At 41.3% G+C, this 15411-nt stretch overlaps 1 protein-coding gene across 6 annotated transcripts in view; it reads right to left on the bottom strand.

The window, feature by feature from the left end:
- Window positions 1-15278, bottom strand: part of LOC105475987 (R-spondin 2) — a 168649-nt gene extending 153371 nt beyond the window's left edge. Inside the window, exons 1-2 of one of the 6 annotated variants that reach the window (XR_011606831.1) lie at window positions 14697-15278; window positions 14043-14305 (exon numbers count right to left, since the gene is read on the bottom strand). Coding sequence is in view for 2 of the 6 variants with exons in the window: in XM_011731532.3 (XP_011729834.2) it covers window positions 14043-14136 (94 nt within the window). In the remaining 4 variants the exon portion in view is untranslated. Of the gene's footprint in view, window positions 1-4496; window positions 4647-12973; window positions 12994-14042; window positions 14306-14696 lie in introns of those variants that run through there. The other 5 variants (XM_011731532.3, XM_011731531.3, XM_011731534.3 and 2 more) reach the window with 5 other exon arrangements.
- Between the last annotated feature and the right edge of the window lie 133 nt (window positions 15279-15411).

Raw genomic sequence — 15411 nt, 5'->3', positions numbered from 1 at the left:
ACAACTGTAGAGGCAGAAAGGAACTTGAAGTTACATACTCCAAACACCGTACACTTATAAACCATGTCTAAAGCATCCCTACCCTCAGGGCCATGGCACGCACAAGTCCAGGGGGTGCCATTAATATCATTCTTGCTTTATGTCCAATATACAGTCTGTAGCTATATGCAGTGATCCTTCCTCTACTACGCATTCCGCTTCTACTACCACTACTTGTTATATTAACAATAATTATTATTATAATAATATTCCACAGGGTTATGAAAATGAGGATTTAAAAGACTACAGGGTCTGATGCAAATGGTATTTGTTATGGGTTGCATTGAGTACTCAGAGAAGATATATTGAAGCCCTAATTCTCAATGCCTGTGAATGTGGCCTTATTTGCAAATAGGGTTTTTGCAGATGTAATCAAGTTAACATTAGGTTATTAAGGTGGGCCCTAATCTAATAGAACTGGTTTTCTGTCAAAAGAAATAAAACCAGAGCTAAGACAGCCACGTGAACATGGAAGCAGAGATTGGAATTCTACTGCTACAAGTCAAGGAACACCTGAGGCTACCAGAGGCTGGAAGAAACAAGGAAGACTCCTCCCCTAGGGTCTCAGAAAGAGCATGAACTTCCTTACATCTTGATTTTGGATTTTTAGCCTCCAGATGGTGAGAAAAGAAATTTCCGCTGTTTCACACCATCCAGTTTGTGGTACTTTGTCACAGCAGTCCTAGGAAATTAATACTGTATAATAACGTGTGCTGCCAATGCACTTCTTAAAGTAATGACTCTAGAAAAGAATGTAAGATAGGCTAAGAGCCTTCATCTGGTTTATTCTTGAATCTAGGTAAATATTTCTCTTAATGCAATGAATTCTTTTTGCAATTACATTATATTATAACCTCAGAGTAAGTCAAAAATCAATGAGAAAACGTTGTGTCCAACATCCTATTCTTCCATTGTTGGGGTGCGTGTGTGTGTATTTGACACGGAGTCTCGCTCTGTCACCAGGCTGGAGTGTAGTGGCGCAATCTCAGCTCACTGCAACCTCTGCCTTCTGGGTTCAAGCGATTCTCCTGCCTTATCCTCCCGAGTAGCTAGGACTACAGGTGTGTACCACCCCGCCCAGCTAATTTTTGTATTTTTAGCAGAGATGGGGTTTCACCATGTTGGCCAGGATGGTCTTGATCTCTTGACCTTGTGATCTGCCTGCCTAGGCCTCCCACAGTGCTGGGATTACAGATGTGAACCACTGCGCCCAGCTAGTTCTTTTATTTTAAACAGTAAACTCTACATGTTTCTGGTTAAGATTTCATTTGTAAATTCATCTTGTCATTCCTAGCCATTGAGATCTTTTTGTAACCAGTCATCCCACATCCTAAATGTACTGTTCAACTTCATATTACGCAAAAGTGTGGTTGGTCTACCACCTGTCTTCAATGAAATCATTAAGAAAATATTGTTTCAGACAAGGCTGAAGACAGGATCCTTCTGTACACCCAGGATTCCCACAGAGTAGACATCAATCCATTACTCACCACTCTCTACCAAATGTAACTCAAGAAAGTAACTTAAGATGATATACTTGCATTTCTCTACCTTGTCTGAAAGGGTTTTTAAGTCCATTATGCCTTCATAGGTGCCAGATATTAAAATTTCGTCCAATACTTCTTTGTCTTCCAGTCTAGCAACCCATTAAAGAAAGCAAAATATCTGTCTGGCATAACCCATGTTGGTTATAGTTATATTGAAATCTCAAAGTTTCTTATAATGAAACATTTTACAAATTAACATCATGGTCATGTAAGAATTGAGGTATACACCTTCTTTCAGAAATTCATATTGAGTGTCAATATCTATCACATTATTACTGAAGTTTACAATAATGATGCAGAAGCGTATGGTGCAGAATCTCAAGAAGCAATTTTAGCTGAGAGTGGTGGCACATGCCTGTCGTCTCAGCTACTTGGGAAGCTAAGGTGGGAGGATCACTTGAGCCCAGCCTGGGCAACACAGCAAGACCTCATTTCTTAAAGTAGTTTTGTTTAGTGTCCTGTCTTCAGGAAGGAAGAGTCTTGTATTTTGAGTTCAAGCGGCTGTCAACAAGACTTTATATTTAAGTACCTATTAGATACCACATGCATTACAGATGGCTGTGTGGTGGCTCTTACGGTGTGAAAGGTCCTTAGAGTTTACTCTTGAGAGTGTTGTAAAGTCACCAGCTTTAAAATATTCTCAAGAGATGCTCTTTGCTGTTGGAAAGAGGCAGCTTCCAAAGTCAAAATTCCAAAGAAGGTTCTCTTCCATTAGTGGATAATTTTCTAAATATAAACTTTAATCTTCCTCTTCATAAAATACCTTCATTTTGCTTTAATTCCAAAAATTAATCACATTCATTTTTCACAGGATCGACCTCAAGTCTAAGAAAATGATCTTGTTCCTGCTCTTTCCTTTCCCTAGGTCCAGCCTGTCACATTTCTTAAACTTTTCTCTCTGAATTCAACAACAAAAAACGACTGCTTGATGTGCAGAAGCTTGCCAAGCCTCCTGAACAGCTATTCATTTGAGTCAGTTTCAAATCAAAATCATGTTAAGATCACCCATAGTAGCTGCAAATAACTCCTCTGCATACAGAACAATTAAATCACACTAAACTCATGATTTGGGAAATCAGTTTTCAAGGGGGTAGTTTCCAAAGTTCTAGATCAATTTTCAGGATAGTATTATTTAAATGAGGGGAAAAAAGAACTTTCATAATTGACAGGATTCAGTCAAGAATCATATCAGCCACTGCTGATGTGACTTACTGACCACCAGGAGTGGTGCAAATGGCTTCTCTATCACCACAACAAACTAACCTCAACCCACTAATAGTGCTTCTGGTAACCACTGCTGTACACTTATCAGACACCAGTGGTTTTTCAAATTACGTAGTTTCTTTTTTTTTTTTTTTTTTTTTTTGAGACGGAGTCTCGCTCTGTCACCCAGGCTGGAGTGCAGTGGCCGGATCTCAGCTCACTGCAAGCTCCGCCTCCCGGGTTCACGCCATTCTCCTGCCTCAGCCTCCTGAGTAGCTGGGACTACAGGCGCCTGCCACCTCGCCCGGCTAAGTTTTTTGTTTTTTTTTTTTTTTGTATTTTTTTTAGTAGAGACGGGGTTTCACTGTGTTAGCCAGGATGGTCTCGATCTCCTGACCTCGTGATCCGCCCGTCTGGCCTCCCAAAGTGCTGGGATTACAGGCTTGAGCCACCGCGCCCGGCCAAATTACGTAGTTTCTTGACCCTAACAAAGTTTCTCAATTACACTATGCTGGGTGAAGGAGGGTGGCCACAAGATATCTTTCATCAGGGGAAGGAATGCTATGCATAGGACAGCTCTGATTTTTCTGAAGTCATCAGATACCAAAATCCTTGGATAAGTAAAAAAAATGTTAAGCTAGTTTCTTCATTCCACTTACCCAAACTACAGCTATTCTCCCCCACTTCCTCATATCTCCTCAGAAGAGCCCAGAACTAACAAGCAAGAGTTTCTCAAAATTCCCTTAAACACACACACATCCGACGAAAGTGAACCTCTAGAACGTCATCAAGAAGCAAGTATCAAAATAAACATAAGTTCTTGTAGATGTTCTTCCACCTACGAGAACTACCCAGAAGATATGACAAGTTGAAGACCAGGGCTGCCTTCTTTTAATGTCTATTTAGGTATGGTAACATGGGAGCTGCAGGAACAACTCTCCCCAATACACTAGACCAGCAAGGTCTCTCATCCAGGGCAGAGTTTTTAAAGATCATCTATGACAGTAAAAGAGCAGGGAATGACAGATACCATAGTTATCCCCCGAAGAGTTATATTTTGGGGGATGGGCAGATAACATATCATTTGCTCATAGGACATTAATCCCCTATGATTCAGCTAAACTTCATGGGGCACGCACAGGAGGTCTGCCAGCTGAACCAACAGGGCAAAGTAAGTCTTCAAAATCTTGGAGGAGAAAGAGTGAATAACTAAACATGCAGTTTAATGACGACACAGCGCAGATCATTCAACATTAAAAAGCCTGCTTTTGACTACCAGGAAGAAGCATGAGAACACAGCATGTGAGGTGAAAAACAATGAGATGCCAGAGAATTTTTAAGCCCTAAGTCATACTTTATTACATAAGGGGGAATGAAAACTTAAAAATACTTTGGCTGGGTGACAGAGCGAGACTCAGTCAAAAAAAAAAAAAAAACTTTGGATTTTCAGAATATTAGACAATTTTCACAATTCTCAAAGGGCCAAAGTATGAGAGAAGCATCGAAATAAATAGGTCTCTCTACAAAGATTAAAGAATTTGAAAAACAATTAATTAGGAAGTATTAATTTGGAGTCATTTGGGCAACTCCAAACTTTACCAGTTGCTTAAATTTTAGGGCATTCATCTTATGGAACACATCTGAATTGAAAACATAAAATAAAACCAACTGATGCTTTTCAAAGTGGCTGCAGAAGCTGGAACCTACCTGCATGTTAATTAAATCTGTAGCTTTCAACATCTGTGTCTCACAGATATTAAAATAGTGAGGTTGGTTCAGTTTGCCTCTTGGTGAGGTCTTGTCAAAAGGAGATTAGCGATCAAAACCAGAAATGTTCAGTAAGACCGAAAAGTTCTTTTTATTTGTTCCTTTGTTCTCTCTGTGATGACATCAAGATGATCACAGTGTCCATGGAGACAGCAGAGCAGGTTTCGCCCCTGAACCAATAGGGCAAAGCAAAGGAAGCACAAATCCCACAAAATTTCAGAGAACAAAGCATAGGGAAAAGAATGCAAAGTGTGCCCTCTATTGGTCCATGTGTTTTCATTGCTGAGGTGATTAGTTGGCAATTGTATCCAGCAACAGGGGAGAGACTAAGGCCATCATGACACAAAAATTCTAAAATGTGCTGACACAGAAACAAAGATCTAGCAGGAGCCCCCTTGGCCAGAATTGAAGAGTGCTAAGCCCCAGTTCTGGCCATTCTATGAACTGGCAGCATGATGCCTCAAGTCAGATCAATGCCAGCACCGCATGTCACCAGCTGGAAAGCTACAACAGCTATTTCTAAAACTATATATTAACTGTTTTCTTAATGAGATAAAAGTTAGATCACATGATAAGTTTTAACAAAACCCCTATACTGTATATTTATGTTGTACTTTTATAAACTCTTTAGTGGGATGGAGAGAATTTAACAACTATTGTCTTTGAGTAAGGAATTACTTGCCAAGTAATTATTTATTGAAATAAATCTTGAGATAGTGCTTCCAATGTGGTTTCATATTGTCAAATATAAACATAGCAAATGGCTGAAAACTCACACAAGGAAAATAAATTTTTAGAAAACAAGTATCTATATCACTTTGAAGCAGTCATTTGGCATCATGCTAATTTGGAAGGTCCACCTCCTATTTTTTAAGCCAATGCTGCTTAACCTATTGAAGGAAAGAGGTGAAACTTGGACTTCTTTGAGACTTTAGTGAAAGCTCTATATTGTCCTTCTACGCCACAAAAAGCAACAGAAATCAGAAAGCTTCTAATTTCAGAAAGCTTGCAAAAACCCTAGCCCTACCTCTGGACCCCAAGTTAAGAAACCCTTCTCAAAACAAATGTGCTGAACTGGATAACTTCTTTTTTATAAGTGCTCTTAATATCTTTCAGCAAGAGATGAAAATTGAAAAAGTTTTAAGTAAATTGTAGAAGGTTTTCTCCAAATGACTAGATGAGAAAGGCTACCTATAATCACTTTCTCTACATTTTAGAGTAAAAATAAGAAATATTTAATACCTTTGCTCTAACCCTTATTGTAACGTGTGTTAAACACAAAATACACATACACACCAATACACACATACGTGAACACATGTACAGGCAAGTACACACATGCACACACATATTTGTTCTGGCTACTACAATGCTAGAAATGTTTCTATAATTCATATTCAAAAATAATTTTAAAAATTACCAATGCAAGTATGCAAAATTTTACTAAAATATACTTATGGTTCTACCCATCAATTACTCCACCCCTCAGCCTTCAGTTATTTAATATTCATTACTTCATTAGCATAATTATGAGTTGTAGGAAGTTCTGGGGCTCAATAAAAGTCTGTGGTCTGAAGAACTTTTGAATGGGTTCAAATGGAATTTCTTTTCTTTGAATTAATGTTTATGTTGAAACATACCATGTACAGAAAAACTCAGTGAATTCAGGAAAGTTGAATTCTAGCTCTATTCTCTTAACTGTTAGTTTTAAAACCACACAGTTCTGTAAGCAGCTCACCTTCTGTATAAGTCAAACAGGTCCCACTTCATTCAAAGGACACTAAAATGTCAGTGTTCTCCTGGAAGGCACTACACAGAACTACGTGGTCTCTTCATATTTACAGAACTTGTTCTAAAATACACACACATCTGTGTGTCTCATGGGTATGTGCATGTAGCTATATTATACTAAAATCATAAATATAACTAGGATTAAATTTTTCCTGTATTAACTTATATTATTAACATGAGTATCTTTTTAGAAGGCAAACACCACTTTCTTTTATTTTCTCCTAAATTATTATTCATTCATATGGACAAACTGGGGATAAAAATCCTTTATTGCCCTTTTCTATAAAATAAGTATTTTTTAAAATATGGGTTACCAGCCGGGCACAGTGGCTCACACCTGTAATCCCACCACTTTGGGAGGCCAAGGCGGGAGGATCGCCTGAGGTCAGGAGTTCAAGACCAGCCTGGCTAACATGGCAAAATCCCATCTCTACCAAAAATACAAAAATTAGCCGGGCATAGTATCAGGTGTCTATAATCCCAGCTACTTGGGAAGCTGAGTCAGGAGAATCACTTGGACCCAGGAGGAGGAGATTCAGTGAGTCAAGATCGCAACAGTGCACTCCAGCCTGGGTGACAAGAGCTAAATTCTGTCTCAAAAAAAAAAAAAAAAAAAAAGTGTTACCCCACCACCACCAGTTTTCTCTACCCTACCCACAAATCACCTGTCACTTGGAATACTCCATCATTCAAATAACAAGCAAGTATACAGACACTAGTGTAGTCTGAGAAATTCTGAAGTAATCAGAAGAGACTTCAGAAGGAGTACTTGGCTGGGAATGCTTTTATACCTCAGGTTTTTTTTATTTTTCTTTAAATTATAAAGAATTATAAATGATGAGAATACCCATAATATTTAATCATTCCAACTTCAACTATGTGCAAACAACTTCGACTTAAAAAAAAAAACAAAACAAAACACCATTTCTCATTAAGTCACCAAAATAATTTTAAGGGCAAACAACAAAAATCTCGTATATAATGACGTTTTGTTCCACTACATTTTGTGGAGAAAGCACTCTAAAAGGTCTAGCTTGAGGAGTACAAAGATAAATGTACCGTAGTTCTGCCTAAGAGAAGCTTAAAATATGACACATAAGGCAAGATAACCAGAAAAAAAGGAAAAATAAGAGTCCTGTAAGAGTAGCCCAGAAAGCTAAGAAACTATGAGGGAATAATTTATTTTGGCTTTAGAAAGGAAGGCAGAAAATTCTAGGAAGGCTTCACAGAAGCAGTGGCATTTTAGGTGGGCGCCACGCCACACACATGCTCAACAGCGCAAGAGCTTAAAAACACATGGCATGCCTGGAAATGAAGTAATCTGGGATAGCTTAAGTGAAGTGTGCTTTCAAGGTGGTGGAAGGTTGAAAGCAGGCTGTGGTCAGATGGTGGGAAATGATGACTGCTACAGAAGAGGCTGGTGTTTATTCTGCAATCAATATGGAGGTCTGGGAGGTTTGGGGTTTATTAGCAGAGAAGTAACATGATCAGATCTGTGGTGGAGAAAAATGGAATGTGGCAGCATTGTAAGGGATGGAGCATCGTAAGTGGATTGAAGTAGATGCTGGAGGATGAGGAGTCTATAAAGGCCTGAGCTAGGAAACACCTTTGGGAATGGAAAGGATGAGATGGATATAAGCTCACTAATCTGATATAGTTTAGGCAAGAATAAAATGATAAAGAGGCAACAGAAAAGTCAAAGACTATAGCAAGGCTCCCAGTCTGGGCACCCAGAACTCCATGGATAACAATAAAGAATACAAGCAGAGGAACACATTTGGGAGGGGACACAAAAGAGGAAGTGAATTGTCAAGTTTGAGTATGCACGGAATATCTATCCGTATTGGCAGTAGTTGGGAGACCTGAGTGTAGGATAATCTGAAGCTAAAAAAGAAAAAGAAAAGAAAAATTGAGCCTAGAATTAAAGGACTTTATGTAGAAATGAAAATTCAAGAAACAGGGATGGGTAAAATTCCCCAAGGAAATGAATAAAGGTGAAGAAACACTAGTCTACATTCTCAATGAGACTAGTGTAGTGTCACTGGCCAAAGGAAAGAGGTGATAAGATATCACCATAGGAACAAGTCCCAGAGGACTGTACCAATGCTGGACTTGGAAATGAGGTGAGTATGACTGGCCATTAAGAAACCCCTTTCTAAAATCTCTGTACCTTCCACTCAATTTCACTGTGAACCTAAAAGCACTCTAAAAATAAGTCTAACGTTTATAAACTTTTAATATTTTTCTTTTTTGTTAATTTCTGTGAAGGCATAAAAATATCTTTAAAGAAAAGAAAATATTTTTATTAAAAGGGTGACGGTAGAAGCCAAATAGTAACAGATTGAAGAGTGAATGAAACAGGATTATCAAGCCAGAGAAGGGAATAGAAGAAGTGAAGGAAAGCAGAAGAGATTGGAAAGCAGTGTGAAGAGGGAGGAAATAAGGAATTTTGGGATTAGAGGAACAGCAGCACGCTTGAAATAAGGGTGACTGACACAGAAGGGTCCTAGAGGAGGTAAGAACAGCTGGAAGGTGGGCTTTGGAAAGAGTAAAAACACTATCCTTACCCAATCTTATTCTCATTCTCTCCCTGCCACTCCCTTTCCCACCCACTCCCATCTTTTCATCTTGTCGAAGAGAAAGATGAAAAGGACTAGAAAAAAATGAGTGAAAAATCTGTTAGTTCTGAAATCCCAATCCTCCATAATTATACCATCTTCGTCGCTTTCCCTACACACACACCCACATATACAGGTATGCATATATACCTTCCCTAATATGTATAATATACATTATGTATACACTTTAGTATTAATTAGCATGTTTTCTACTTATTCTGGATGAACACATGAAAATGTATAAATATAGATATACAACACTGTCTTCACCTGATCAGCCCTTGATTGCTGCAGTTAATGGAGAAAAAATAAGCTTCATGGTATCTTAAATACTGAAATTTTAAAACTTTGTCATCCCAAAGTCTATCACCTCCTTTTATCATAGTTATCAAGCTTATATCAAATAAAATCTGTCTGTGCCCTATTTCCTGCACTTGGGATGGATAAGGATACGTATTTCCAAAAGAAATAGTTTAAAGGCAGTCAGTAAGTTGGAAGGAAAGAACTACGCTGGATATTCCACAAACTGGCCAGTTTGTCTCTAAATAAATCAAGAGGTGGCTTTGCATTAAGGAACTAGAAGTGTCATTTCCAACTTGTGATTTCTGTGAATATTGGATTCTACCCAAGCTGGATTTTAAAAGCAAATAAAGAAAGCCCAGGGCCTAGGGGAATGTCACCTATTCTGAATCACTTCCAAATTTCTGTGGCAAAATAAGGTGTTAGTTTGAGCACAGCAACTTTCTGACCTCTCTGTACTAGTAAGACCCTGCCTTAAAAAATTATGCAGTTATGTTGGAAGACAAAGCAGCCAATCAAAATAGAGAAAAGGAAAGAAAGAACATGTTTATTTTGCAAAGTTAAACATCACATCAGCTTTTCTGAAATACTTTGGAACTTAAAGTAAGCAAGCATACAAAATGTGTTTTGAAACTTTTTCATTTAACTGTAGGTTAGTATGTTCCATGTGTCATTTTGTATTTTGAAAGAATATCGGGAAAAGTAAACTATTTAAGAAGTACTTGTAAAAAAAAAATCTTCCAATCTCAATAAATTTTTAAGAACACAAACATAAATTAATTTAGCTCTATAACGTTTAAGAGAAAATGTTTACTTTTTCCAGCCTCAGTTACCAGAAACATGCCACACTATTTGTGATAAACCTTTCCTTTTTATGGAAGAAGCTAAGTCTAATTTTGTGAAATGAGGAGTTATTAGAGGAAGGAGAAGCTGAGGATTCAATGTGGAAAAGGCTATAGCAGGAAACACTTGTCATAGCACGCCCCCTGCCATCAGACCACCAGAAACATGAATTATACATTTAGAAACCTTGCTGCATTGAGAATTTTATCAAGAAGTTTTCATAAATCCCTGGTTAAAATATCACAAGGTATAAAAATAGAATGAGGGAGATATAAGATTAAGTCATTACATGCCATGCTTGAGAAATTCCAGGAGACCACAATAAAGTTATGATTTGTCTATCCACCTTTCAGTAATTCAGCCTGAAATGTAGCTTACGACCATTCCAAAAAATGAAAGTAATCAAATAACTCCACTTACCATATAAATCAATCATAAGTGGTCTCCAGACCAAGATAGACAGTAGGGGTTAACAATAGCCAATCATGACTATTTTGAAGGGGGAGTCAGGGAGACAAATCTTAGTATGTTACATGGAGAGGAAAATAAGGGTTGTCAATAAGCTTTACAAAATGTTGGCATGTGTCTCCCCCTCTCTAAAAGATATTCATTGTCAGTATTGTATTGTGTTTGTGTCTAACTTTTAAAAATTATTGCAACCAGGCCCCATTAGTGACTATCAAATGCATTTTTATAATTTTTCAAAATAAGGGGAAGAAAATATGGTAGGTGGGTAGTGTTATTGTTCGTGATGATCTCCCCCATTTGAAGTTTTGTCCAAAAGTAGAGAAGGTCAAAATTCTATTTTCTCAATCTTCTGGCTATATTCTGAAATAAAATATACCGTTAAATGATATATTTGCTCCCCATTCCAAACTGGATGCAATTGATTTTAACTGACTAAATTATCTAATCTCTGCCAAGAATTTTATTTCATTAAGAAAATGATATTATGGAGCATGTGAGATCATAGCGCAGACTAAACATAATGCCAAAGGAGTTCGGAGAACGCTCCACACTGAAGGTTTGATTATTTGCAGATGGAATATGGAAAAAAAAAAAAAGAATCAGGTCCCAAGGGTAAGCCTAACCAATCCTGGTACCACTGCCACCTACCTTGTAGCACAAAAGCCAAGAAAATAACTAATCTTCCAAGCTACAACACCTTTTTGAAAAAATACCAATTACTTTTCTTCCTGGAAAATAATACTTAACTGACACTATCCAAAACAAAGGGGAAAAAGGGAAATGTTGGTACCACATAGGCCCTAACATGTCAACTGTCACTGCTGACATGATTTGGCCAGTAGTCAAGCATTCACTGAGGAACTAATTGAAATCAATCTTTTTGGGGAAAGCCAATTGTTTGGTATGCACAACAATTGGTGTAGGATCAATCAGTGGACATGAGATCAATTAAAACCAGCTTAAGTTTGTGAAGAGGGACAATTCACACAACTTGAGTTAGATCTCTATTCATTTCAATACTCTCACAATGCAATCCTTAAGCTTCCTTGCAAAGCAGAAAAGCTACTATCACCCTACACTGTCTGGCCAGCCCTTTAAGTAGTTCCACTTTTAATTAAAAACACAGTACACCCTTTGTTGGTACAGATAGTGTGGTCACTTTTAAGGACCACAGTTATTTTAACCAGAAACTTGGGATTTGTAAAGGGACATCTGTTGAGAAGAAGAAGAAAAAAAAAAAAAAAAAAACTTTGATAGTTTTTTTACACCCTTACCAATTTACACGTTCTTGAAAGCATTTGAATTTTATTAAATCGAAAGGTTGATTTGACACAAGCTACTACTGCACAGTTTAGAGTTAGAATGTCAGTGCTTTGGGATGTGGATAGTAATCGTTACAAAAGATTCTGCTATTTGAGATAAATAGGTTCTGCTTCAGATACCTTAGAAGGCATAGGAAGATTCTTAGAGATGGCACTGCAGAGAAGGCATGCAGTATCCCTTCTGGCCGCAGGAGTGCTGTAATGTCCCTTTCCACCAAACAGCATCTCTGCATTAAGTTCTACTAAAACAATATGCTTAGTTCTTCCCCACTCAACCACAATGGGACAGGCAGTGTGGATCAGAAAGCTATCACTGAATTAGTAAGTCATCTAATAAGGATCTGGCAAAGGATTTTAGATATTTCTATATTTTGCAGACTTCAAGCACTTTAGTTTTTCTAAGTAGACTGCAGCTTTGACTTATAAAAAGAGGAAAAGCCTCTCCAAACACTTTTGACCATAGTGTAATCAAAAATTGCTGGCTCTGCCGAATACTCGAAAGAAAGTACTGGGATTGAGAAAGGAATCAGTTAGGAGGGGAGGAGAGAGGAGATGAAAAGGGGCTTTTTCAAGGCAAGTATCAATATCAAACTCTCATGGCCTTTGGGAAGAAATTTCTAGTATTTTTAAGTAGAATAATTTCTGAAAATAAACAATTTCCAAAAGTCAGAAATCGGGGGAGAGGGAGGGAGAGAAGTTGGAGAGGGTTTATCCTTACCAGCCGCAGATACAGAGACAGTTGAAGCTCAGGGACTACAGAAGTCGCACACCGTCAGTTATTTGGAGCTCTGCGCTCAGGTGGGCCAATCTCTAGCTCTACCCCTAGGTGAGAACAGCTTAACAATGTCCTAAAAAGCCATCAAAAAAACTAAGGTTCGGAAAGTCCTCCCTAAAATCTGGATGCAGGACCGGAGTTTACATACAATGAGTTATAAACAAATCACGTCACAGGTCCAGTGAGACGTTTACATTTTGGAGAAGAAGAGAAAGTCAAGATTCATGAACCCGGCGACAAATTCTAATTGCGCAAAAGTCCAAAGTGGCAAAGTGCCGGATGAAAATAGACAGCTCTCACCATGTCCCTGGGAAGCGGCTGCTGCGTACCTTTCCTGCGCGGGTAATTCGATGTGCGTGTGGTGGGTGGTTTATGTTTAAATCCCCCCAGAAAATTGAATCGTGTCTAGCCGCCCTTCTCCTAAAATGCACTTGGATTAGCTGCATCTCCAGCAGACTCCGAGACTCCGAGACAGAAATATGCACTAAATCTGCAGGAAAGCGAGTTCCCAGAAACCTTTCTGGAGGCTTCTACCCGCCTTCTCCGCTACGCACAAGTGATGGAGAGGAAGGGAGCAGTTAAAAAGCCGCAAGTGAATTTCATTGAGAACAGAAGCCTCCACCGGTGTAGCTGCTTTTGCAAAGCAAATGGAGAGAGCAAAGTGGGGCCCGTTTTAAAAACAAACCTCTGCAGGTGAGGACTCCCCAGAAAACCAGCGCGGGAATTGCTGCTCAATTCAGAAAGTTCCCATCTCGTCGCAGGTTCCAGAAAAAAGATCTGTTTGCCTTTTTCTGGAAATGGAGGTCCTCCCCCTCGACTTGGTACCCCTCCCCAAGCTCCGGAATACAGACACACGCGTGGGCACACCCACACACCACACACACACACTGTGCTAGGTCAAGTCCAAAGAGATCTGAGGCCGGGTTTGGGGCGCACGTGGATGGGGAAGGTAAAACAAATGTGCTACAGGGAAGATGGTTAAGAGGACAGAGAGAACAACGACCAAAAAAAAAAAAAAAAAAAAAAAATGCATGCCAAATAAGAAATACGTTCTAAAGAGACAAGTTCAGGTGAGGAGGTGGGGCAGCGAACATGAGTGCGGACCGCACGACTTGGCCCTGAGCGCCCGAGTGGCGCCCAGCTCGCCCAGCTCCCAGCGCGTCTCGCTCCGGCTCCCTGCGCCTCCAGGGTACAGAAACACGGAGTGTTCTGTAGAGCTCCAGGGTCCTAAAGGTGGGGAGTGGGGACCCGCAAAAGCTGGGGTGGAGAGCACAGCCCTGCCCATCTGAGTCCCTGGAGCCAGGGCGTGAGTGAGCACCGCCACAAGCCACCCCTGAAGCCCACACACCTTTGGCAGAGAGAGACCCACCTCGCTTACTGCGTCTCCATCGGTTGCCTTGGCAGTGGCTGTAATCCATGCAGTTCAGAATGATGAGGGCAAAGGAGAAAAGGCGAAACTGCATCTGGACGGTCGGGCGGGGGAGAGACGCCTCTCAAAGTCTAGGAACTGGAGGGCTAGCCCAAAGAGCCGGCGCCGGCCGCGCTGCTGGGGAGGACTCAGAGGGAGACTCGCCACTCACCCCCGGGCCGCACCGGTCAGTTCAGCGCGATCAGCATCTCTCCGCCACGAACCTGAGAGATGAGGGAAGCGAAAACAGGGTGTGTGGGGGATGGAGAGAGCCCCGGAGAGGCAGCTGCGCCTTCGCGCGTCCCAATTTAAAGAAGAGAGGGAAGGAGGAAGCGAACCCACTGCCTAGCACGAGCCGCGGAGCGGCTTAATCCAGAGCAGGCAGCTGCGGACGAGTTGGAGAGGAAGGTGATTACAATCAGTGAATTAGCAACCTCTGCCGAGCCCTAAGCTCCAACCCGGGGGCATAGGGCGTTGTGCGGGCGCTCGGAGGAAAGGAAAGAGCTCCAAAGACACTGAGAGTGCAGGGCTAAAAGAACGCTCTTAGGCCATTTGGAGTCCACGGCAGGGTACCCAAGCGCCGCGGCTGCGGCTGCCTTGGGGTGGGTTGCCTACCGTGCGCACGTCTCGGGCGGCGCGGCCTCCCTAGGCGCGGTGCTCCATGACGGGCTCGGGAAGCGAGCCGCTTGGTTAGCACGTGGGCTGGGGAAAAGTTTGCCGAGACCGGCCGGGAGCGCCTGGCAGCTCCGGGATTCCAGCGGCCGCCACGGTGTTGGCGGCGCCGGGCAGAAGCGCGGAGCAGCGGGTGCAGCCACTGGGATGCTCCGTCCCCGCCCGCGAGCGCGGTCCCCGGGCTAGGGGTGCGCCGGCTCTCACTCTCTACGTCCCTAACCAATTGTGTCGCTTCCTGCGCTTTCTCCACGCTCACTTCACAGCTCAGATTTCGTTCTTTCCGAGCTGTAGAAGGCAGAACGCTCCCGGGAGGACGAAGTGATCCGAAGGGATGTGGCTAACGCACTTTCCGATGGAGATGCAGACTGGCTGAGGCTCGGGATGCTTCTATAAGTAGGTGGTGCTGTGGTCCAAGGCATCTAAGTCTAGGCTGCCTTGCAGTTCCTGGGTCCTAAAGCCAGAAACGCCCCGGTTTCCCTGAGGTCCTAAAGAACGTTGACCAGCCAACAGCTCGCCTAACTCCGGGCGAATCCTCTTCGGGCTTTCCAAAGTGCGAGGGATAAAGAGTAGCTGGGATGGAGACGCCCCCTGACCTTGCTGGGTCCCAGAACCCGGCTGTTCACCCCCAAGGAGTCCTCTCCAGAGCTCTAAGGTCAGT

The sequence above is a fragment of the Macaca nemestrina genome, chromosome 8 (assembly GCF_043159975.1).
Source record: "Macaca nemestrina isolate mMacNem1 chromosome 8, mMacNem.hap1, whole genome shotgun sequence".
Lineage (NCBI taxonomy): Eukaryota > Metazoa > Chordata > Mammalia > Primates > Cercopithecidae > Macaca > Macaca nemestrina.
This window is presented reverse-complemented; position numbering and strand designations above follow the sequence as displayed.